The sequence below is a fragment of the Athene cunicularia genome (assembly GCF_003259725.1).
Source record: "Athene cunicularia isolate RWA chromosome 1 unlocalized genomic scaffold, athCun1 chr1_part1, whole genome shotgun sequence".
Lineage (NCBI taxonomy): Eukaryota > Metazoa > Chordata > Aves > Strigiformes > Strigidae > Athene > Athene cunicularia.
The window spans coordinates 28,695,124-28,721,293 of NW_020799091.1; the positions used below are offsets into that span (position 1 = coordinate 28,695,124).

At 40.2% G+C, this 26,170-nt stretch overlaps 1 protein-coding gene across 5 annotated transcripts in view; it reads left to right on the forward strand.

Moving 5' to 3' along the window:
- The window catches only part of CAB39L (calcium binding protein 39 like), a 66,043-nt gene that overhangs the window by 33,012 nt on the left and 6,861 nt on the right, over positions 1-26,170 (forward strand). For all 5 annotated transcript variants that reach the window (XM_026848465.1, XM_026848474.1, XM_026848494.1 and 2 more), the window contains 6 exons: positions 6,008-6,172; positions 10,572-10,690; positions 16,849-17,017; positions 20,528-20,587; positions 22,147-22,212; positions 22,870-23,013. In XM_026848465.1, the coding sequence (XP_026704266.1) occupies positions 6,008-6,172; positions 10,572-10,690; positions 16,849-17,017; positions 20,528-20,587; positions 22,147-22,212; positions 22,870-23,013 (723 nt within the window). The remainder of the gene's footprint in view (positions 1-6,007; positions 6,173-10,571; positions 10,691-16,848; positions 17,018-20,527; positions 20,588-22,146; positions 22,213-22,869; positions 23,014-26,170) is intronic.

The following is a 26,170-nucleotide window of genomic DNA, read 5'->3' on the forward strand; positions in this document are numbered from 1 at the left end:
TGGGGTGTGGGGCTGTTGAAATTTAGCCTAATCTTTGCACTTAGCCTAGATGGGCTGAAAGATTTGCAGTTTCTGGTGTAGCTGGTCCAAGACTTTGTTGTGGAAGATGAACCCAAGTGAGTTAGAGCTGCTTCAGGGTGCTGTGCTGAGTGCTTTTCTGGCAGGCTGCAGTGCCTTTAGTCGGTGTTCAGAAACATCATGAAGCTAGATGTAAAATAACCTAAAGTGTCTAGCTTCTCCCCCTTTCACTGAAGTATATCTAAGAAGACTGCTTGTTGGGGTAGGTCACTGTAATCTGTCCTCTCTTTCATCTCCGCCTACTGTAACAAATTTGGTACTGTTCAAAAGAGTCAGGAGAGCAGCATTTTATTAAGGCTACAGTTAAAAGACTAGGATTTATGGAACAAATATTTATATCAATAAACCCTGCTTTTTTTACATAGCAACAATGAAGTCATTATCAGCTTCTGTTCACCTTGCTTGCTCCTGCACTGATAAAGCAGCTGGGGACCGGTGTGTGAGATGAAGTGCATGTGGAGGATGTGATGTGCATTTGCATGGAAGAACGGTTGCGTGACTACTGTCAACACAAATACCCATGGAGGTGATTCTGCAGCTGCCAAAGTCAGTTGCAAAATTGCCTTTGACTTCATTGCTGCACACTGAAACCGAGGGAATGAGATAAGAAGGGCTTGGCACCCCTTCCTTTTAGCTCTGCATGTCCTGGGGTTTTTGGAGCGTTTCATGTTTCAGCTTTCCTGTTCTGCTAAGGCCTGTTACTGCTCTAGAGATGGGAGAAACTCCAGATGCTATCAGGTGCTGGTGCCAAGAGTTTAAAACCTGTCTCTTCTGGTTGCCTTTTTTTTTTTTTTTTTTAATAATTCTTAAGGACTTTACAACTTTTAGTTCTGTCTTAAGTGTAGGATTAATAGTGGGAAAGGAATTTATGTCCTGGTGGGGCAAACCTGTCTCTTCCATTTAATCCTCTGTCCTTTTAAAAGGTATTTCCCTGTTGTGCCTGCTTTGCCAAATTGTCTTTGCCAGCTTCCTTGAGTACTAGGCCTTAATATTTTCACTAAATGACAGAGTTTGTGCTTCCTGATCCAAAATGTCCACAATTTGTTCCTTTATATCCCTTTAGCATGAAATTGTACCAAGAACAATATTCTTTTAGAGAAAAAAAAAATCATTTGAATCACACTGAATAATTTTAAACAAGATAAAAGCCAAACCAAGGAGCTATATGCTTTTGGTTGTATTACATGGTGTGGAGTACTCACAGTTCACTGAATCACACATTGGAGTATTTAACATCACGCTGGCAGGCATCTATGCGTGTTACTGTCTGATGCTGTGCAAGAGAGCAACAGTTTAGAACGAGATTTTTGCTCTGGAAATAAGCTAGGTACACAAACAGAAGCTGTACAATCTTACTCACCATATTCTTATGAACAACTGAGGATTTCCTGATCATTATGCAGATGCCGGATGTTAGGCAACCTGTATTTTTCTTATGTATTTTTTAGTACCTGAGTTTGGAAAGGTGGAAAAAGTTCGTGCAATCTGTTTTTTCTTCACTGTTACGGTTGGTCATAAATGTGGTATTAAGTCCCCAGATGAATAAAAGTAAGAATAAGCCCTTCTAACCTGTAACATATGTACGTGTGCGTGACACCTCTAACCTGCTAGTGAAACAGAGGTAAAATAGAGACAACCCACTGAAAGCTTCGAGAAGTTGCAGTTCAGATGTAGGAGTTTGACCGTTGATTATTCAAGGCCTGATACTTTTCTCCTTATGTTTTTTGTAATCTTCCCTGGAGAAGAGTAAAAATGCAATGGATCTACATTACATAACAGGAGATCCATCTGTCTTTGACAAGCCTAATAGGTCTGGATCATAAGAACTTAAAGATACTTTTAAGATAAATGTGAAATTGCTGTAAGTAGCTAAGGAGAGGGGAAGGGCAGGGTTAGTAAGTAGTATTAAGCTAGTTGCGATAATTAGAGATTTAACTTGATGACTTTTGGTAAAGTATCTTTGTGTTGTGGTATGGGATTTTTTAAAAAACTGTCCATATGAAGCTTGATTTCTGAAGCAGAAGATCTGTATCATGCACAAGCTGTTGGTATGTTTAGAAAAACAGATTAATGCTGACAAAAAATCAACTTTATAAGCAGGAGAGGTTGAACTGGTTTATAATTTAACTTAGAGAAGATATACAGGCTTATCTGTGTCATCAGTTTTCCAGCTCCAAGGTAGAATAATCCAAGGATTGCTAGATTTCAACATTTACACCAAATGTTGTATTTCAAAATTGACCCAGAAACCTCTTGTGGGTTGCCAGTCACTATGAAGTATGCTCTGTGAATAAAGAGTTATTTCTTGTGGAAATAACTTGTTAGTCTTGTGTTGGGTGAAAGTAGACAAGAAATGGCCATCATTGAAAAAACTACCTTCGTTGCACAGGTGAGTATGGGTTGTGCTCTCCTTCACTCCCCTTACACAGCTATTACAAATCAACCTTGTCACTCATTTGAGACTTACACATGTACCCACCCTGAATTGTAGTGTTCTGTGGTGGAATTGGATCGTGCCAAGTTTGGACACTGAACTGAAATACCCGCAGGCTGAAACCTGTAAGATCCTGATGTCTGTACAGTGACAGCAATGCAAACGCTAAATTGATGTGTGTGCTGGGAATCAGCTTGCATTTCATCTGGTGCTTTGTTGTCCCTGTCTGCAACTTTATCTGTCCAAAGTTCAGCACATCCCATTTTTGACATTTGTACATAATATATAACAGTGATTCTGTTTAGTATTCTGTTTAGTTTTGTCTTCTCCTCCTTTTTTCCCCTCTGTTCATACCAGCTTCTCTAAATATAATGGCATAAATTCAGTCTGATGTAAGGGAATCATACCTAGAGAGTAAAAGGAAAATCTGCTGGAGATATGATTGTGCTTAGTTGCAAGAACGAGGCAAATGGCTTCAAGTGCTTAGATATTTCATGAAAACTTTTCTTTTTCTCTATAACTTCTGCTGAAGTGACAGTTGCAGCACTTTGCTATTGTTGCTGTTGATACTGATGGAAAATAAAAAGTAGTACAGAAGTCATAACGGACTGGAGTTTCTAGCAAATCTCTCTTTTTTTGTCACTGAAAGTCTGTTTGTGGGATTGTTGGGGGGAAGGGTGTCTTGCTGAGGTTTTTGGTGGGTTTTGCAGATTTTCCTAAAGAGAATCAGGACCAGTCTGGTTTCTTATGACAAGCTGTTCAGCAGCTACATTTCTGTCATTTCGTATTTTCCATGTATTCGAGTTCACGTATTTGTTTTGTTGTTTGTTTTGGACAAATCTTGTCCTTTTTTTTTTTTTTTTTTTTTTTTTTTTTTTTCCTCTCTGAGTCTTGAGCAAGTTTCTATCCCAGAAACAGTGCTTATGTACTTAGGGTATTAGTTCAAAAATGCTGTAAGATTACGTGAAAATGTCAAAGTGGAGTCTAGAAGTGGTTGTTAATTTAAGAGTCTGTTCAGCTTTATGGTTTTCCTCCAGATACATTATGAGGGATAGGCACCAAAGAGCAGTCTTCAGATTTGACTGGGAATAAGTTTTGGTGGCGGGTTAAATGTCAAACCACAGACTATCCAGAGGATATGAAGAGGGAGGAAGTTAAACATGAAGTGTAAACTGCATGTAGAAAAGCTGGGAAGACGAGTGGATGGCATGGCAGATGATTAGAGAAATACAGCTGTGGTGCCCATCAGTACCATGGTGTTTTGTAGTTTCATTTTCTCTTGCAGTGCCTTACTTCTTGGCTTCCTTTTTGAGAATTAAACCTAAAGCTGAGTCTTGCAGACATTTTTCTGCATATCAAAAAGGGCTACTTATATTTGAGAGGAAAAGTATTATTTTTATTAATTTTATTTTTTTTTTAACCGGAGAATGCCAGAGATATTCACACCCTGCCCAGCAGAATTGGTGAAAAGCCAAAAATGTATGGGTTTTTCCTTTGATATGAAAATATTTGCACAGCTCTTAGAAAGATTTAGAGCTTTAGTTTCCAAGATAGCACCCCTGTTGTTAATCCCATCTGTACTCTGTGGGATATCTCTAGTGACATACCACTAACATTTGAGGTAAAAATAGGCTCTTTTGCTGAGTGACATTAAGGAACAACGAGACTTCTGCTATGGCTAAGTTATCACATAGTCATATTCATTTACATGCTGCTCATGCTGACCTATCTCAACTAGCAGAAAACTGAGAGTAGGTACAAACAGATTGTGAGAGAACATGGCTTTATGCTGTGCAAAATCAATGTTTGACTCTTCCAGGTAGATGCAGTGAAAAAGTAGCTTTTTAATGGGGGGGTGTGTTTGTGTGTGTGTGTGTGTGTGTGTGTGTGTGTGTGTTAGGATTTCTAGGCTTTTTCTAGGCTTTTTATTCACTAGTATGAATAAAATCTGTGACTTAAAATCAATATTAGAGTGTTGGGAGATCAGCAGCAGTTTAGAGATGCCTCTTCAGAGCACTGTGGAGTTATTTTATGCAGATTGATGAGGTAGTATTTGAAATCATGACATTTTTTCCTTTCAGTTTATGTGAGAAATGTATTGAAATTATTGATCTGGCTTTGAACATCCATTGATGTTCAGTTAGCTTTTACAAATGACTCTTGGGTTTTCTGTGTATGTCTTGATTTTTATTATTTTTGCCCCCTGCTAAGCTAACAAAACGTTACTTTCAGATAAATGTTTTGCAATATACATGTGAAATGCTGTCCTACCTTTAGCATTTTAACCATCTTGCCTGGCACTTTGCTGTCATTCTCGGCTTTTCTTTCAAACCTCTCCCTTATTTCCTTCCCACTTCCTGCCAAAAAGTCCAACCAGCCTTTGTGAGGGTCACATGTGTATTAAATATACCCCAACCCAGAAAGAGCCATTGTCTCCATAGCCCCATGGCTAGAGCAGGTGGGACTTAAAGTGTGCACACACACACACACACACACACACACGTGTGTGAAAAAATAAGGCCTTTGCTCCACTAAGTCTTTATTTATAGGAGGTGGAGTGAATCTAGGAGAAAAGCCGTGAGCAGAGCTGCTGCCCTGTGGCCAGTGGCCATTTCCCTTGGGAAGTGGGACATTATCATTCACATCTGATTTGAACCTGCTGATGGCCATGACTGCTAAGCTGTTACCTGTTTATACCTGTTTGCCTTTCATTTTCCTGTTGTAAAATTTCTGGTCAAGATATTTTGGTAAGATCATTCCTGATTTGTCCTCTACATTAGGTATCGAAACACAGGTGGGTACACTCTAGGTGGGAGCAAAAAGTTGAGACTTATTTTAGTTCACTTGGTGGCAGCTGTGGAGCTTTACTAAAGCAAATTACTTAATTTAATTAAGTTCCCAATCTGAGACTGAAGTGCCTGCACAGTCGGTAGGCAGATTCCTTGTGGAAGGTTCTGCTCAAATCACACATGACGAGGAGAAATAAGTGGTGGCAATGCAGAGCTGGCAGGGATGCAAGGATTTATCTGGGTTACTGGTAGAGGAGCAGGGACAGTCCGTCAATAAGTAGTTCATGAGGAAGCCAAACAATGGCCATGCTGCCCCACGTGTGTTGATGGGGCCCACTGGGGAGGACAGGGGGAGCGATGGTGAAGTGCTGCTGCTTCTGCAGGGCAGTGCATGTCTCCAAACCCATAAAGGATCATGCTGACGCTGGTTGGTAATTGCATTCCTGTCCCTATTTCATGCCTGTGGTCTGTAAGGGATGACATGCCATGTTTAAATTGAATATATTTGTATGCTTGTGTAGGACCTGCAGGATCTAGTGTGGATGCTCCAGCATGCCCAGCTCCAATAGCTATTAAACCATTTTACAATAGATAACAATCCTTGTAAATACAGTTAGCAGCTTTTGTTTTGAACTGCTTGTCTTTTAAAATAAAACAATTTTTTTCTTCTTCTTTTTAAATCAAACCCATATCCACTGGTGACCAGGCATCAGAGGAAGTGTCAAAATCTCTGCAAGCAATGAAGGAAATTCTGTGTGGGACCACAGACAAGGAGCCACCTACAGAAATTGTGGCTCAGCTGGCACAAGAGCTATACAACAGTGGCCTTCTAGTGACACTTATTGCCAACCTGCAACTGATAGATTTTGAGGTAGGTCAGCGTCCATAAATCTTATACTCTCCTTGATCTCAGTGTTGTCAGTGAGTAGAGCTGTGTTCTTCTGAATTCAGTAATTTTACTGCATTTGAAACTGTTTTTCACATGATGAAGAAAGTAGCTGCTATAGATTGGTCAGCGTCCTGACAGATGTGCTCATATACTGTAAGTAAATGCAATGCATCTGATTTATATCTTCATTAAAACAAAACCAATAAAGAAATAGTGCCATGTGTATACAAACAAGATAGGAAATGATGCTGAGAATACTGTCTATGACTGACTTTGTAAGCTGCCGTTGATGAACCTCTTACTTTGGGATAGTGCAACTAGAGCCTACTGCCATCTCTGAAGAGTGTGTCCAATTTAGAAGGGGTCCAGGGACATGGAATAAAAACAGTTGGAAGCACAGGAAAATCTCATGTGACAAAGACTGAAAAAATTAGGATAGTTTAGTTGAGAGGAAAGGAGTTGAAAAAGGTGTTAAAAACTGACAGCAAGTAGCAAGATAAATTGGGTTGCCTCCAGTTAATTCTTTGGATTAAAAGAAAGAAATACAATTCTTTTTTTTTGGCCAGCAGAAAGATTAAAGTGAATATACATGTGTATACATGATTTAATTTTATATATTTATATATAAAATTATGTATTCCATATGTATTTTGTTGTTAAAGCCAAAAACTTAGTAGATAACTACTAAGACATCTGAACTTGCTTATGAGTAAGGAGAAGACTTATGATGATAGAAAAGATTGCAGTAATTCAAGATATATATAAACCCCTTTAATTGACCTTGGACTGGTCAGGTTCATTATGGTATTCCTGTGGTCCACAGTCAGTCAGCTGGGATAGTGGTCCCCAGGGACTGCTTTTATGAGTCCTGCAATTTCTATGGCTCCCGGGTGCTGGTGAATTGTCACAAGTGTCCAAGTATCTCCACGCAGTGAGAAATCCCCAGCTCCCAGGAACAAAATCTTCACTGCTGAGGTCTGAAGCCAGAGCAGTACCCCGTGTATAGGGCAGGGTGGCTGCTAAATGTAAAACCATTTCCCTGGAGAGATCGTCTGATGCTCTCAGAGCCATCTTTTATGGAAGTGACTTTCTTGTGGAAGTTTTCTCCCCTTATTGAAGTTACTTTACGTTTCTTTCCATTTAGTAAATTAAGGAAAGGGAGGAATGATGGGAGATTTTCTTTTTCCCCTTCTTCCCCAAAATCCCAGTAAAACTAGGATTCAAGGGACTGATTGATTTATTTTGTGTTAATTTTTGAAAATGTTGTTAGTGGAGTCCTGTCACTCTTCCTCAGGTCACAAATTCAGGAAGTTTTTTCAGGGCTAGAATTTACTGAGATCCTTTAATTTGTCTTCTCCTTGTCACCCCTGATTACTGTTAAATGCCTTAATTACAAAAAAAAAAAAAAAAAAAAAAACAGGAGGAGAAGATACTGTTAGCAAATATACCACAAAAGGGAATGTACTGCATTTTTTTAGTTACCTGGCAGTCTGTATTGCTTTTGTCAGACGAATTCTGTATGGACATATTGCACCCACAGTCTTCAAATGCAAACCGTGAATGAAATACCTAACCTGTTGCTGAATTACTGTTATTACAAACAATTCTAATTATTTGCTGCAAAATAGATTTTTCCATGATAAAACCTTTTGAAGCATTTAGCAAAGCTGTTATACATACTCTTTTGGCAAAACAGTAGAAGGAAATGTCATTGAAGAAGAGCATAGTAAGAGCATGTGCTTGTCTTCATATTCCCATTGACTTTTTCAGTTTATCAACTTTTCTGCTTCCGTTTTGTTTTATTGGTGGCCATAGTTGGCATTTAGTTTCTTTGTTGAACAAGCAATTTAATGACTTCATAACATGCAAATTAATTTTTGGATATGTATGTAATAGTAGAAAGCAAAATCATAAATTCCTTAAAAATCTGATTTCTGAAGGGAACGTTTATGTACGTTGTTTATGTACGTTACTTTGTCTTATCCTGACTCCCTGTCTCCTCCTGAAAAACACTGCTGCCCACTTTGATCCCAGTTTTGCACAACTGTACTTCCCTTTGAAGATGTGTTTTCAAAGTCTTCATGAAACTTGATGGCTGTTTAGAGGGAGACCAAAATTAATGCTCCCACTGAGAAAAAGGCAGAAGCACAGACTCGAGTCCTGTCTCATCTGTGTTTCATCTGCCAGTACCCTTAGAGCATGTGTGACTGGGGGCGAGCGTGTGTGTAGGGGAGACTTGCACATGTCCATCACACATCTATAGAAAACACAGATTTATTGCTTCTGCCTCTCAAGAAACAAGATATAATTTTGGTGATGATATTGTAACGAAGAACTAAAGTTGGGTTTGGGTAGGAGCCCAGAATCAAGATCAGACTGGATTTTTTTGAAGTTTAAAATACGAAATTTACTGATGAACTTTGAAGAACTGAGGAAAATGTGCATACAGAAAAAGTCAACTAAAAAAGCAGATGTTACCAACTGTGTGTAAGCCTAAAGGTTCACAAGCTGTAAAGCCACTAAAAGAGGCAGTGAGTAGCCACAAGCCCAGGACTTGTGGTGTTAGAAGCTTTCCCTTACTTTGTCTTGAAACAGGAGCTAAATTACGGTATAGGTATCATGCAATTTGTTATTTATATAATGGCATCCTTTGCATTTTTTTTTGTTCTTGTGCTTCAGCGGCCATATGTATTTCATTGTAAGGCAAAATCGAATTGCAGATCAAAGTAGGAAGTGTTGCAAAAGTATTCCTACAATTTTTACAAATATCTGCTGGTGAGGGGAGTCTGCCTTGGTTCCCTCCTGTCTGCCTCCATTCCCTGCAGGCGAACCCAGAGAGACCATCTTCTCTGGCTTTCATCATTGCTGGTCTCTAGAAGATTGGATATAACTGGATATATAGATCTCTTCTCTCTGAAATAGATCTCGATCTCTCTCTCTAATAATCTCCTCTCCTCTATAGGATATAATGCTGCAGTGCACCTGATATTAAGTAACTAATATAAAATTTGGCAGAGCAGAGAGGATCGCTTAATTTTTGGCCATTTTCACCTCGCCCTTTCAACAGCTCTTCTCTGTCTGGATTGTTTTCATCTTGGAGTAACTGCTGAAGCCGCTGGGGATCACAAGATTCCAGGCATACATTACGGGTGTTGTAAAGATAGGGGAGAATGGGATGACTTTATAAAGAATTAGCCTAATTAAGAGAATGTCTGAGGGTCAAAAGCGTTGCAGGCAGATGGACTGGCCTGCTCTAATTTGATTCGCCTATTTAATTCCCTGAGTCCCCAAGTCTCCAAGCCAGCTGGGTTGGAATGAGTAGGAAAGCAGAATATTTTGTGTTTCTCAGCAGTGATTTATTTGTAGAGGTGAAACCAGGGAATTTCCCTCTGTGTGAAACTATCTGCTCCTTGGCTTCAAACGTTCAATATGTTCTCCGCCAAGGAATGTTTGTTCTCTTGAGACAGATCAATGAGCATGTACACATTATAAGTAACCTTTTGCTTTAGCTTGCTCTGTGCATAGTGACCTGCTGTTGACTCAGTGACTTGGTTACTGGTCATTAATGCAACAGTCTCCTGCCTCCTTTAATTTCACACATCAGTTTGTCTCCCGTGGCCAGGGGAGAAAGCAGTGGGGGAGGAAGAGGACTGCTAATGCAAGTTGTATTGGCAAACCCTGTGGTTGAATAGAACGTAATTTGGAAAGACCTTCTGAAAAGCTGTTTGCACAGGGAAGCATTTGAAGACAAAACTTGTTTGTGCAGATGTGTGTATACAGGAGAAAATTAGGACAAAATGAAGGATCTTAGTTGTGACTAAAGCGGAGACATGTATGTGACACAGCCATTTTATCAGCTGTGTTTATTTCATTTTTTATGGTGAAATAATGGGCACAGTTTTAAATTTAACCCTGATTTTCAAAAATGCATGCACAATTGGTGTTGATTGCATTTGAATAATGAAAAGCTTTAGTTTTCTAAGTCTAGGCTGTGGGGTTGTGTACTTGGTACTAGCTTGACAACTTAAATTTGGAGGCTGCAGGAGCAATAGTACACACTGCAAAAGCATGTTTGGCTCAGGGTAGTGGCTTGCCTTTTTGGTACTTTATTTAAGATAGCCAGGAATTTGCTTGACAGAATAAGAGGGATGCACATCTTAACTCAGAAAAAGAAAGATGTAAATGGGAGTGGGAGGATTGGTAGCCTTCAGAACCACCTGATGGAGGAAGCCTTCTTGTGGCATGAAAGAAACAACAAGTATGAGGTGGTGGGTCTGACTTGTTTTGTTTTCAATTTCATTTCTGCTTTAAGTAGAGATTATAGTAAATGATCATTTGTTCATGTTTTTCTAGTTGAAGATATATTTTGCTTCTTTAACAGGGCAAAAAGGATGTTTCCCAGATATTTAACAACATCTTGAGAAGACAGATTGGCACACGCAGCCCTACTGTGGAATACATTAGTGCCCATCCACATATCCTATTCATGCTTCTAAAAGGGTAGGTACTTTAATTTAGTTTTTCATTAAAGAGCATTGCCTGGAACATGTTGGCATTGAAGCTAATCTACTTTCTCACTTTTAGTTTCAAAAAAACCCAAAAAAAATGTATTTTGAAATTTTGTTTCAGGTTTCTTATTTTGTTTCTTTCATATTGACTTTCTACTTAACTGTATACTTTTTAATGACTGGATTATTTTATTTGGTCATTCTTTCTTCATCAAACTTCACGTTGGAATAATTATGTGCTGATTGTTTTAGACTGCTCCCCACATGATGTGTACTTCAGTTCTTGCCCTAAACTCTTCTGTAGCTTTGTTGATGACTGCTGAGTTTCGTTTAGACCTTTTTGCATTGCAGGAGTGAGATATAGTGTTGTCTGTAAATAACTGGAGTCAAACTGGACAGAGAGAGGCAAAAATGCATAAAAAGAATAGTCCTGTCTGTGGGACAGACTTCTCCAGTGCTTGTACTAGATGTGAACTTCAAATTAATTCTGTGATGAACTCCATAACTTTCAGCATTAAATTTTTCTTTTTTTTTTGTGAGTCTTTTAACCTTTCAGAGTCAGTGCTCAGCTGTAACCCAGTGGTTCCCCATGTAAATTGGCCAGGGAGGGGTAGTAGAATTCTGTGTGGAAAGCACATCTGCTGTAGTTGCATACAGGAGTGCTCAAGTGTTGGCCTGAAACTCTTGAGGTTTCTGTCCCCTTTATTTTTGACTAAAAGCACCTTCCATTCAGCAAAAAGCTTTGCTTTTCCAACCCTTGTAGTCTACTGTTTTCTGCTCAGCTTTTTTTGGCTTTAGGTTTTTGTTTTTCCCTAAGGAAAGTAGAACGTATGTCATTGGGATTAAATAACTGATGTAGAAAAAGTGCATTTATTAGCTGATCAGTACGAAACCAAGTAGACTCTTAAATAGTAGTTGCTTGGTCACGCTAGTAACAGCCATGCAAAAGCATTATATAAGCCTTTTAAACTAATGGTTTTTAAGAGGATTATTTTTTTGTGTGTCTTTACTGCTCCTGAGGTTGAAGATTTACATTTTTATCATTTGCTCCACAGCTAGAGTTAGGAAAATACTTAAGCACCATCTAAGGTTTGTGCATGAGAAGGCTGTAGCCCCAAGGGTAAAATTCCCATCATCCAGCCTCCCCCCTCTCCCAAGGGCAGACCCAAGCCAGGAGAGCCATAGGCACAGGAGTCCTCTAAAATAGTTATTTCCTTCAAAACTGACCACATTCCAGCACAGATGAGTAGGAAAAAAAGTAATCAAGAGAACTGGTCAGTACCAGGGATTTCAAGAACCGCGAGCTTGTGGTTGACTGTAGTGCAAAGCTCTTGGTTGCTGGGACAGGAGAAGGTGTAGACCTGCTGCCTTCTTCACAGGCAGGAGCCTGGGCAGGTGGCTGGGCTGAGCTAGGACTTGCTCTTCCAAGTATAATGATTTCTTGTGATTTAGCTTTAATTTTGAAACTCTTGACTTGTTTTGTGTTACTAAATGCCAGCTTCCTCAGAAAGGAAACCAGTAAGCTAGTTAGATGATTTTTGGTATGATTTGTTCATTAAAATTCACCATTTATATAAATTTCAAACTAGTAATTTCAGAACGGTGGTGGTGATTATCTCTGTTGTCATTAAGCTGTGCAACTGTTTTCAATTTCATATATAGAAATAATAATTTTCTTCCTTTTTCTATGTCTTTGCTTTTTTGATTTTTCACTCATTTTGTTTTTGCACGTTGCACATGTATCACTACCATACGTCTGGGCTTTATTTAAAGCTAAAAAATATTTTTGGATCGTGTCCCAGATATTCTGTGGCATCTGTAACAACTGAGAATATTAACACGATTGTAAAAATTTTGTTATGCATATGTGCTGCTGACAGACATTTTACTGTAGGTGACCTGAGACAGTGGATGTATTTAAATGACATCACTTAGGGCTTTTTTTTGAGATTGTTGCTGCACGTAGCAGTGTGTCTGTGTTAGTATGGTCCTCAGGCTCCTTGTTCTTGATTTCTTGCCTATCTCTTCACAGCACTGCAGTGTATCAGAATTGCCATTTCTGGAGTTTCTTGTTAAAAAGTGCTGTTGAATTTATCACAAGTAGTCCAGAAGAGAGTCCTATCCCACTCTGATGGTATCTGAGCAGCTGCTGCAGAACAGCATAATGATGTCATAATGGATGACACTGCCTTACTGTCGTGGTTTGAGCCCAGAGGGTAACTGAGCACCACACAGCTGCTCACTCACCCCTTCCCCCTTAGGAATGGGAAGGAGAAAAATATAACAAAAGGCTTGGGATAGAGATAAGGATAGCAAGGGATGATTCACCTGTTATGGTCACCAGCAAAAGACAGACTCGTTAGGGGAAGAAAAAGAACATCAATTTAATTCAAACACTAAAACCACTTAACAGAGTAGGACAGTGAAAAGTATAGCCACATCTTAAAAACACCTTCCCTTCACCCCTCCCTTCTTCTCAGGCTCAGCTTTGCTCCTCATTTCTCTACCTCCTTCCCTGCAGCAGCACAGGGGGCAGGGAATGAGGGGTGCAGTCAGTCCTGTCCCTGTCCTCCTCAGGGGGAGGACTTGTCACACCCTGCTCCAGCGTGGGGTCCCTCTCACAGGAGACAGTCCTCCATGAATTCTCTCTGACATGAGTCCTTCCAGCACCAAACTACAGGAACTACAACAGTGGGGGCTTCCTACAGAGTCCTGGCCTTATTCAGGTGCATCCACCTGCTCCAGTGTGGGGTCCTCCACAGGCTGCAGGTGGGAATCTGCTCCACTGGTGACCTTCATGGTGGCAGGGGGGTGGCCCTGCTCTCTCACCACTGGCTGCAGGGGGGTCTCTGCACTGGTGCACCTCCTCCCCTTCCTCCTCCTTCCTTCCACTGACCTTGGTGTTCGCAGAGGTGTCTCCCTCACAGCTCCTCCTCACAACTCTAACTCCTCCTCCCGGGTTCCTCTTCTTAAATACATTATCACAGAGGCACAGCCACTGTTGCTAATCAGCTCAGCCTTAGGCAGAGGTGGGTCCGACTTGGAGCCAGGGAAGCTTCAAGAAGCTTCTTACAGGGGCTCACGCCTGTAGCCCCCTCCCCTGCTACCAAAACCCCCTGTCACACACACACAAACCCAACACACTTACCTGCCTATGTCCTGCTGCTGGGACTGTCTAGAAACAGTATTTAAAATGTGTGCCTACAGCACATTAATGCTAAATGAAATATAGGAAATAAAAACCTACTTAAAGGGAAGGAAAGTGGATTTGGCTGGCTTGTACCATTCAGTGTTTATTACATGACATTATCTGGAGAGAGAAAAAAATAATGTCTACCACGATTATAAAAGCAACAGCTCAGGACTATTGTGAAGGCTTGTCATTGTTTTACTTGTATTGGATGCAAAATTTCCTCTACCCCCTGACAGTCAGTTCCTACCACCACCAACAAAAGATTGCTTTTTCATTGCATAATGTGAGCTCTGTTGAGTGGGAAGGATCCTGAATTGGAGCTCCCGCCCAGTGTTTCCTGCCCAATACTCCAGCGGCACTGCCAGCTGGAGATAACTGTTCTTACCTTTTAGGCTTCGTTTTACTTGTTGGCTACTTCCTTCCAGCCTCTCAGCTTCAGAAAAACATACAGCACATAGTTTGCTACTTTTTTTTTTTTTTCTTTTTTTTGTGTAGGTAAATTGACCTTCCTGCTGCACGAGGACTTGCTTTAATAGTATCGTATTTTCTGTGTGTGCAGGCTTTTTGTATGAGTAGGATTTCAGATGAATACAATGTTTGGTGTATATAGAATACTGGACATATTTGGGCCAATTTTTTTCTCTGGTGTCAGCATATTGCATTAGCCCAGAAATAACTTTGGTCCTTTGTAATTTAAAGTATTTTCCCCCTAGTACAGTGACTGTAGAGGACTTGAAGTTTGTGGCACTTGCATTGTTCCTCACAAGTGACAAATTTATAAGCTCTTTTGTGGATGTGTGTCATACTACATGCTATCTCTAATGTACTTAGTCACTGCCCAGATCTGTTCTGTGATGGCCTCTTCTTATCACAGTGCACTTAAAGCTTTAATGGTATATTGGCTGAAGTTAGTGTAAAATCAGATCAGACTGTAGCTTTTTGTCAAGACCTTGTGTCTCCCAGTCTCGATGCCTTCCTAATCGCCTGCCTGCCCACCCTCCTTACCTTGTACTATCTTCTGCACTAGCCATGCATGTATGATTCCCATTGCACTGAGATGCATCTCTGCTCTCAGTCTTGCCTTTCAGCCTCCACAAGTATCTTGAAATCTTTCAAGTCCATTATTTCCTTTTCTGGTTGCCCCCTGTAGTCAGTATGTGGGGATTTCTTTAGGTTGTAAGTACATCCAAACAGAGAAGAACTCAATATTTTTTTCTGCTGCATTTTCTTCTACTCCTTAGAAGTGATTTTGAAACACATTTCTACCATTCCTGCCTAATGGCTTTGCATGTAAGTGTGGGTGCAAAGAACATGCCAGTTATGACCGGGCAGCCTTCTTCCAGGTGTATTCCAAGAGCCAACCCAACTTCCCTCACTTACGTGAACACCCAAAGGTCCATAACCCACTTCCAGATAATGGAGCATTTGACTAAGAATGATTCTGTTGATACTTATGTTTTAAAAAGTTATTGTGCTGGAAACAATGTAAATTGCTTTTATTCCAAGGAAAATATTCCTTAGCCAACTATTAAATATTTTCCTGGCTGCACTCCTAGGAGCAACTCCGCCTCTTTTTCCTTGAAAATTAGTATTCCTGTTAATGGAGTTGAGGAGAGGTATACCTCAACAGGAAACATCAGTGAATCTCCGTTGTCTAAAGAGTTATAAATTCATGTTTGCAAATGTTTCCTTAAAGGAAACAAATAGGGACTTGAGTGCTTGCATTTCCTTGAGGGTGGGAAGTTTTGCCTGTTTGGAATAGTAATTCATTTTTCATTAAGCCAACTATTGTTGACATCAGGTTGAAGTATGCAGCTCTGGTATGCTCACAAAACACTACCATTCTTTTAAATTGCAAGCTGGTGGTAAATTTGAGGGCCCACTCACTCACAGCACAGATGGCATTTTGTGTTTTTCTTCTTTTTTCTTCTCTTTTGGCCTAGTGATAGGAATTAATTGTGCAAGGGAAAAATGATGCTGATAAGCTCTGAGTGATAATACACAGTTCTGACATAGTATAACCAGGTTACTGAAACAGAAGGACTTTCTGTCCCCTTGGACTTCACCACTTTCACATAACTGAAGATTGCAAGAAGTTCATTTTATGTCATTCCCGAATGTTGGATTTTTAAAAAAATTATGTTTCTACCAGTTTTGTTTCAGATCAATTTCAGTTTTAAAGAAATCAAGACTTTATAGAACTAGAAAATAATCTGAATTGCTACCCCCCTCCCTCCCTCTCCAAGATCGTGAAGTGTGCTGGCTCCTGGCTGTTGAATGTGTGTGTGCCATAACAGGATTGTAACGTGAGGAACAAATACTTATCTCCTGAACAAAGTTGTAGCCTCTGCAGAGGAGGGATTGAGCAGAATTCCTCTTAAACTGCAAAAAAGATCTTCAGAGCTACAGAAAACTTAATCCTGTATAGACTGCCTGGATAGACTCTTCCTACTTTCCTCATTAGACATTAATATTCTAGAACAACATCCTCTAGAAGAAGAGTAGGAGGTGACGGATGGTCATGACGTGTTATTTATTTTCTCAGATAAACTGAGGAGCTCAGAATTAAATCTGAAAAGGATATTGTTATATTGTATGACCTTTGCTTTCTCATAAATATAAAAGGGTGAAGGAGCTCTGTTGAAACATTACACACTCCCCACAGTCTTTCCAGGGAGGTGTAATGCATATTTACACACCAAAATGTGTTTTGGCTTGCGAAGGCAGAGGTTTTGCAAAGTGAAACACTGGCAGCCTTATCTCTGTGTCTGCTCCTTAGCTTTGGGCTGAGGTCCTGAAGCTGGTTGCAGTACTGGGACTGGGAGCTGCCATCCGCGTGTTGTGTGCCCTCTGGGGCACGTGTTCCCTATACTACAAAGTTCCCCATTACTGGAAAAGTGCCCTTTTATCTTTCTTCATCTATGTTTTGATCTTTTCTGTTTCTTTTCATTCTTCAGATATGAATCCCCAAATATTGCCTTACGCTGTGGAATTATGCTGAGAGAATGTATCCGGCATGAACCCTTGGCCAAAATAATACTTTTTTCGGAGCAGTTCAGAGACTTTTTTAAATATGTGGAAATGTCAACATTTGATATAGCTTCGGATGCCTTTGCTACATTCAAGGTAAATTATTCAATACCTGCATCATATCATTGGGTCAAAAATGGCACTCCATCAATAGTCATCACTGAATGTTGTGTTGCCTTTAAACTGGGTGGCTTTTTTTATTGTTCAGTAAAGGATATAATTAATCCTTGGTCTGTTTGTAACAGGATTCATTGCAGCAATGAAGTCTGCAAAGAATCTTTAATTCAATACCAATTTACATTTCACTAATGCTCTTCATCTTGGTAACCCAAGGTCTTTTATGCAACCATTTAAAACTCAAATTAATCATGTATTACATAAAGGTCTTGTAAAAGGCATAACCTTTTTCTCTCCCTACCTTTCCCCAGAGACAAAACCACTGCCCACCATGACCACAACCAGTAAATAGAAGGAATCATTTAAAACTCACTTTTGAAATCTTCGTAATTTTTGCTGTCCCTTCTGAGTATGGCAGTCAAGTTTAGATTAATGCTGTGTGCATGCATTGTTTTAAAATGTATTCGTATGCTTACTTTTGTGATCCGTGGTTCAGTGTGTAAGGACCACAATGCGAAGAGCTAAGCAGGTGACAGCACTGCCTAGACTCTGCATAGAGCTTCTAAGTTGTATTAAAAATGAAGTTGGGAGAAGTGTGCCAAATTTCTTGGAGTTTGTATGTGACCATCATCTTTCCCGCAAGGTCCAAGTATAATCTTTGAGCAAAATTTGGTGCTTATAAGCTTAATGTACAGGGAAGATTAGTTTATTTCTGAAAAGTAATTTAAGCAAGCTGGGGAAAATTCTTTTCAGGTAAAGACTCTTCTAAATATAGATGTAAGTCCATTTTTATTCTGTCATTGAGTTCCTTGCTGTCATAGAAACAAGTTGTTCATTCCTCTCAAAGCTAATTAGAAACATGATTAGATAGACCTTAGGAATAACTGTAAGGAACGTTAGTTCAGCTCAGCAATTCAATGCATACTGAAACGTGGCCTCATTTTTTACTAACCTACAGAATACGGTAAAGATTTGCATAATGGAGATAATGTTGCGTTCTTCAGTAATGAGCTGAGCAGGATTGCCAGCTCAAACCACCTCAATAGCATGTTTCCATTATTTTAAGTTGTACTGTCGTTGTGTTCATCAGGTAAATGTTATAAAAGTGGAAGTAGCACAGAAACACAGACAAGTAAAGTACAGTGTAGGCTGTATAAAAATGCAACAGAAGTGAGATATTTAAATCCTCTGTCTCTGTCATTTTACCCTATGCTCAGAAGAGTATTTGTCTCTGGTCAGCAAAAGTGCTCCTGGACTCTGTTCCCAGCTTGACAGAAGAGATTTGTATCTTTTCCCCAGGCCCTGCTTTGAGCAGGACAGCAGTGTGTGGTTGGTGATGGACAGGCTTCAGCCCAGCCAGGAGGCAGAACAGGGACAGGGGTCAGTTAAACTGTAGCAGGGACCACAGACTGCTGCGACCCTCCCCCTAAAAGAGGGATTGATGTCATTCACGGATCTACAGCTGTGGAACTTACTTCTGTCCCCTGTGATCTCCATGTATTTTTAGCAGGACTTAAAAATAGGATTCTACATCCTCATGTGCACTGGAGAGGAGTATGAGGGCAGTTCATCCTCAGACAGGGCAGAAATCACCTTTTAAACTGCTTGGGGAAAATCTATGCACTGCATTTTTTAAAACTGCCTCTTATTTTAAATTGCATGATCTGATACATGGTCAGTTCTGAAAATAAACCAGCTGTTCATCTCATCTCCTATCTGTCTGTTACTCTGAATAGCTGGAACAGCAAGAAGTGATGTGGAAGCAACTGAATCATGAAATATGGAGCTACCTCACTTCTGTTACCAGCTCACTGGCTGGATTACAGAACTGATGTTTTCAGTTCTATTTCCCCCATGTTGGGTTTGTAGTGGTGCCACCGGGGTGTCTGGATCAGAGCTGAAAGCCTTGGCTGGTCTGTGCACCAGAGGAAGGCTAATTAAATGTGCGTTAAAGTCTGAGGATATTTATAGTAGGGAAGTATTGGAATTTTTGATGATCTGGAGATGTACTTCTTAATTAAATTCAGCCAGGTGCACCGCAGAGAGGAAACAGAGCTGCTAAAATGCAGAGGAAAGCAGCTTGTATTTAGAGATTTAGTCAGCTGTGGAGGGTACCAGCAGCGGTTGGAAGAGTGCTGATTGAATAGTGCTGCTCTACACTCTCTCGTGATTTTCTCCGAAAAACTCATTTTGGATTATATTCCATTTGTGCCCCCTATTGAAAAATGTTGTACTTGCCTCCTAAGTGCCCTGCACAAAATCTTGTGAATCATGTTCGTTGCACTCATCCTTTTCAACGGCTATCACTGTAGTTCTGCTAAATAAAGGAATGTATTAAAAACATGTACTGGAATGTATTAAAAACATGTACTGGATTTTTTAGCATTCTGCTTTTCTCTTATAATAGATGGTAAAAATAAATTAAAGGATTTATTTTATTTGCGATGCTGTAGGGGTGTGTCTGTGCATATGCTTCAGCTACTCATCAGCTTCAGTCTCTGACTGTGAGTAAGGAAACCAGGGAAGAGATGGTGAAAAAGAGAGCAGAAAGTGATTCGCTGAAAAAAATATCAACTTCAGTGGACTTCATCAGGCATTTATTGTGATTAGTGTTATGTTTTAAAAGAGGCAATAAGATAAAAATTAAACTTAAATGCCTCAAACTGGCCACTTCATTTCATAGCTAGTAAAGAGACTTGATCTCTTCTGGAGCTGAACATTTGCATCTCTGTTGCTGAGCACCAGCATTCCCATTCTGTGGGAGAGGTTGCTTTAATTTAAATTTTAATTAGTTGGCCTTTTAGCATGGGAGGCAGCCCATCCAGCTGTCTAAAAGCTCTGCTGTGCCTATGTCAGTAAGCCCACCTTGGGCAGAAAAAGACCTGCAGAAGGGATTCATCCAACCTACCTGAGACCCCCTTCTGCAGAGGGATCCTGGACGGCTAGCTTAGATTGGTGCCTACTTTTAGGCTTTAAATAAATAAATAAGTGTGTGTGTGTGTATATATATATATATATAATGATAAAAAATGATTGAATTTGAGTTATTCTTGTTGTATTCTTGAGATGAGCAATAGCAATTGATGCAGTTTAGCATAATTTTGAGCTATGGAGTAGCATGTAGATTACTTTTGGCTTTGAGAGTACAGCTGATCCCTCCATAAAGGGTTGATTTACTTTCTTCCTTTCCCCTATCACAGCTTATTGTAAATATTGTGCACTATGACTGACGACCTTAAGAAAAGGTGGAAGGGAAAAGGAATATGGAGAGTGTTAGAATAGTTTTATATTGATTTTGTTACATTAACTGAGTTCTCTTTAAAATCCTACTAAACACAGTATTCTCTTTAAATCTTTCTGTCTCTAGAAATCATGTTTTAAATACCATCTAAAAAATGACCTGGTAAAAAATGATGAAATATATTTGAAAATCAAGGGACAGTCAAATGAGCACGGTCTCTCAGGTAACCTTTCTCTGTTCTTCCCCAGGACCTGTTAACACGACACAAATTATTGGTAGCAGAATTTCTGGAACAAAATTATGATGTAGTAAGTATAAATGCTAGAATGATTTTAAATCTGTTAGGGTTTAGCTGGAAAAATTATGCTTTCAATAGCAGAGGATTTCATGCTCCACATAAAATGGTCACACAGGACTGCAAAACTAAACACTGCTCTTACTAAAGCAAGAATCCTCACATGGCACTTGAAATACAGGTACCCACTCTGCACACACATGGGGACATGCACCAAGGTTTCAGGAGCACTCATAGTTTAAAAGCAAGTTTTATTCCTCTCTGTGTGCATCGTATCTCCTCATGGGTGAATGGAACTGTAAAATTTGTATGTAAATAGATCATGGGAAAAAAAGTACACATTTTTAAACACTTATGTGATATCCCAGCACCAATAGGGCCATAGCGGTGTTATTTAGAATACTTTGGGACAGAGGAGAATTGTTACTGGAAGAAGTTTTAGCATTACTGGAAATTACATGTACCTAAATGGGGGACTGAGGTGTAAATGTTCCTCTTACCATCCAAAGGCAATTTATCCCTTGGTTTTCTGCCATTTTTCACTTTTATTTTTTGGCTTGGTTTTGAACCAAATGTGGGTCAGAAAAATTCCATTGGAATCAATTAAATTTGGACTGATACAAATCATGGAATTAGACTACAGGTTATGTTCTCATGAGGTATTCTTTATTTCATTGCCAAAGTGAAAAGGTCGAAGACTATTTCTTTCATTCTAGAGTTACCAAGAAGGTTAAATAAAGATCAGGTTTATTATCGCTGAGTCACAAATGCAGCTTAACTGGAGCAAAATTAGTGTCTCTACTAATCTCTTCTCTTAATCCTGACATACTGCACTGGAACAGTCCCTATTCTATGTTTATCTAACATTTAAAATTTTTAAGTATAAATTGTGGGAGTGAGCATTTTTATAGATGATTCTTGGACAGCAGTGTTGGGGTTTTTTGTTTGTTTGGTAGATGGTTTGAACATACTATAGCCTTCTCTCTCAGTTTTCTTGACCACAAGATTCCCTTGGCCCAATCCTGCAAAAGCCAGCACATGTTCAACTCCTAGTGACCTTTGTTGGGCAAACAGCTGTAACGAGTGAGGGTGCTGAAGGAAGGTGAGGTGGCACCTCACAAAAGGAGCTTTTGGCATACGCCACTATGGGATGCACCATCACCAGTTTGGGGTATTGTGTTAAATCACGCAGCAAGTCATGACTATGATATGAGTGAGTGGATGTCATGTGCTGGACCCACGTGTCCTGGCAGCAGATTCACCCTCCTGTAAGAGAAGGCTGTACAGGCACTGGCTTACTTCTGTCCTAGCTAGCTCACACCAGCTCCTGTTACATCCAGTCCATATGTGGTATCCCTCTCTGCAGTATTTGGAAGAGGAGTGTTCCTGGGCATTAATTAACTGCAGGATAACCAGCCAAGAAAAAGAGCCATCAGAGCTGAGCCTGGCATTGCAGAGAATTGTTAGAGGGTGGCACTGCTGTGGCCTCTGCTGCTCCTCTGGGGTGGGAAGGACCGAGAGGGGGAAGGATGAACATGAACCAGATGCAATTGTGTTTTCTTGTTACTCCAGATCTTTGAGGATTATGAAAAACTCCTTCATTCTGAGAATTACGTAACAAAGAGACAATCTTTGAAGGTAAAGCCAAGTCTCTTAGCACTTTCCTTCTAAATCTGAACTCCCTGTTATGCAGAATATCAAGATGCATGTATGTCAACAGAGCAGCCACATACTTTCTAACAGAAAAGAATTAAGTGCTTGGGATGCTTTTCTTGCAATGCACAAGACCTCACTGTGTTTTTTCTTTCCTGGATCTCTGGTGAAACACTGGACTGTTTCTAGGGAACAAGCATTATCTTTTTTCCTCAGACCTCAAATCTGTACAGAACGTAGGTTAAATGAACTTGAGAGTAATGTGAAAGTCTGGTTCTGCTTGCTGCCACAGCACCAAGTCTGACATGGCCTGCAGATGGGCGTGTCCATGTAACATCTGAATGAAATGAAGGTGTCTTTGTGGGACACCTGCACTATGCTTGCTTCTGTCCTCGCTGGCTCACACCAGCTCCTATGACACCCAGCCCATGTAGGATCCCTCTCTGAAGTATTTAAAAGATGAGCATTACTGGATATTAAGTAATTTACTGCATGATAACAAGTCTAGTTACCTTTTTTTTTTTAAAAAGGTAGTGATATTGGAACCTCTTAAGCAAGCATTAAAGTATGTTGCTTCTTTCTTTGCCTTCAAATATAATGTGGTGAACTGAAAAAACTGTTTTCTTTTAATTGTGTCTATAGCTGCTGGGTGAATTGATTCTGGACCGACACAACTTTGCTATCATGACAAAATACATCAGCAAACCAGAAAATCTAAAGCTGATGATGAACTTGCTGCGAGATAAAAGTCCCAACATTCAGTTTGAAGCATTCCACGTGTTCAAGGTGAGCTAGTATGAGCTGTAGAGGTGGCAGACTTTCTCTTCTCCTCATAAAAGTATCTTTCAAGGTGGGCAAGAGAAAGCCCAGAAAATTAAGGCAAAGGTTGGGGTTTGCACTCACTTTCAGCATTTGAGAATGCCTTAATTGAAAATCTTTCTATGGCTCAGCCTCTGATTTCTGTTTGCCTTCCTTCAGGTGATATTAAAGCAGCGTCATTTTTGGTTTGAGCTGAGGGTGGCCAGTCAAATAGTGATGAGGTGGACGCTACAGGTAACAAAATACACAGCTTCTAGGTAGTATTCAGGGGTTATTTTACCATGTAATTCTGGGTAAAAATAATTAAAAAAAAAATCTTAAACCTCTACATTAAGACTACAAATAGAGGGAGCTGGCTCTGTGTGTCAGTGTGAACACAATCTGCTTTTTAAAGGTATTAAAAAGATTTGGTACATCTGAACTTGAAATGAGTTTAATCCTTCCGTCCTTTTGCAGTGATCATTAATGCAGTCTTAAAACAATTGCCAGATCCAACCAGTGTCCCTTCTTTCATGATGAGTAATGTTAATAAGTGAAAAGTTTACCATTTTCCTGTAAAAAAAGTTCTCTGCTCCTGGACAGAGGACGAGTTGGATTGTTATTATGCAGAACTACCTTTAATTTGTAATGAACACATTAATTTCAAACTATGTAAATAGAGTTTTTAATGATTTTCAGAAGAGGAATAAGGGTACCCTTCCCTGAGATGGTTAAGAAAGATACCAGATCACACCAAAAGACATGCTATAGGAAAAAGATTCCATCACCCTCCACAAATTCAGGTTGACTTGTTGAGTTTTGTAGTTCTAACATTTCTGATTTGGAAAAAAGCTTTCAGATCTTCAGTGTGGAGGTTTAGAGAATGTGCAGCTTCTCCAAAAAGCTTTTCGTTTCAAATAAAAGGTTCAAGGAGAATTAAAAAAAAATCCCTTCCTGAAATAAGCAGCTTGGTAAGCTGTTCCCTTGCTGACTTCCTCCATAGTCAGCTGAACCACTGTGAGTAACTTTTACTCTTCCTCCTTATCAGGAGGTATGTGGCTCCAAGATAAGTGAGCAGTCAGGCTCCAAACACTTGAAGCCTTTGAGATGCCTATGGAGGGAAGGGATCAGAGGATTGGGATCTCTTAGCCACTCTGTGAATAAATGCCAGATTTTTATGTATGAAACACATGCATCGCTGTTCCTGAATTAATGACAGGCATGGCTCAGGCTTTGGGAACAGCTGATTTCGCTTATTTTAAGAGGCATTTGAAAAGATTTGGAATAACTTGAAAGGATTCCAGTGTGCAACCATGTCACGCATTGCTATTGCTCCCATTCTGCCTTCCCATTCCTCCCTCCCTCTCCTTTTCCAGTATGTTGCATCCCATTTCCAATTATAATTGGAGATACTGTAGGCTCAGCCTTGCTTGACCACTTGCAATTGCTGCCATGTGGACATAATGCTGAGGCCTTGGGGTGCTGAGCAAAAGAAACAGTGCATGGTGGTAACTCTTCAGTTCAAAGGGCCAAACTCTGTCCTCAGACACTAACCTCCATGGGATGTTGGGTTTTTCCAGTGGTACCTGTCGGCAGCATTTAGGTAGTGCCATGGCATTCCTCATGCTATCTCACACGCGTAAAGGTCTGTTGTGGGGAGACTGCAGACTCAGAGCAGAATCTGATCAGCTGGTAACTGCTCTTTTATAATCACCAGTAGCACACTTGAGTAACTTCAGAGGTGTAGCAGAGCTCCCCTTTTACGTCCTGACTGAGGATCTGGATTATCTGGATGAAGAAGCATTCAGCTTCTCCCCAGCGGGCAGGGTAGTTATAGGGTATGTTACGGAAAATTGCATTGTCAATTAGCTTTGTAGAGAGGGTCAGAGAAGATAGTTTTCCTCTGATTTCTCTTCTTAAATTGAATTCTAACTTCTTGACAACTACTAAAGGAAATCCTTAAATATTTAAGAGAATGGGGGAAAACACTACTGGCTGGTTGTGCCCTGTTCTGCAGTGTTCCTGCCTCCTGTTCCTGGGTTAGTGTCCCTCAGCCCAGTTCTCCTGTCAGCTGTAATAGTTCCACGCTAATGTAACTGCGAGAGGAATCTTATCCTCAGCTTTTAATCTCATAAATTTCAAACTGTGCCTGCATTTTTAAATTGTGCTTGAAAAATACCTGTGCAGTCCTGGTTGAAATTACAGTAGACTAACCACAGTGATTTGAAATCAAAGGTCTGTTGAGAAGTGGATACTTGCTGCTCTGTCTGAGCTGCCAAATGATTTGGGTTTAAATTACCTGATTTAGATGTTTCACCAGTTAGACACAGCTGAAATGAAAAAGTGCTTGTTTTTAAGCATGCAGATTCCAGCACTCCCGTGCCTCCGCTGACCCAAAAAAAGGCAGATGACTCTTACCTCCCTGAGGCGATTTCTAATTATTGAAGATTCAAAACTGTGAGATAGAGATTAAAATGATGAGCACCTCTAGTGCGAAAATATTTTGCAGGAACATTTTGTGGCTGAAAATGCCAGTACTTGTCCTGGTTTCAGCTGGGACAGAGTTAGTTTTCTTCCTAGTAGCTGGTATAGCGCTGTGGTTTGGATTTAGGATGAGAATAACGTAGATAACACACTGGTATTTTAGTTGTTGCTGAGCAGTGCTTACACTTAAGTCAGGGGCTTTTCAGCTTCTCATACTGCCCTGCCGTGGAGGCTGCTGAGGGGCACAAGAAGCTGGGAGGGGACACAGACAGGACAGCTGACCCAGACTGGCCAAAGGGATATTAAAGACCATATGACATGCTCAGCATATCAACTGGGGGGAAAGCAGGCTGGGGGGGCCACTGCTGGTCCTGCTCATTGGTTGGTGGTGAGCAGTTGTTTTTCATTTGCATCACTTGTTTTTATTTCTCTCTTTTTGTTATTTTCCTTTCCATTACATTTTTAATATTATTATCATAATTATATTTTATTTCAATTATTAAACTGGTCTTATCTCAACCCACGAGTTTTCTTACTTTTACCCTTCTGATCTCCCTCCCCCCCATTCCACCGGGGGGGGCGGGTGGCGCAGGGAGAGGGAGTCAGAGAGAGAGCGAGCCCTTTCTTCTCCCCTTTGATTTATACCCACTTTCCTTGGGTC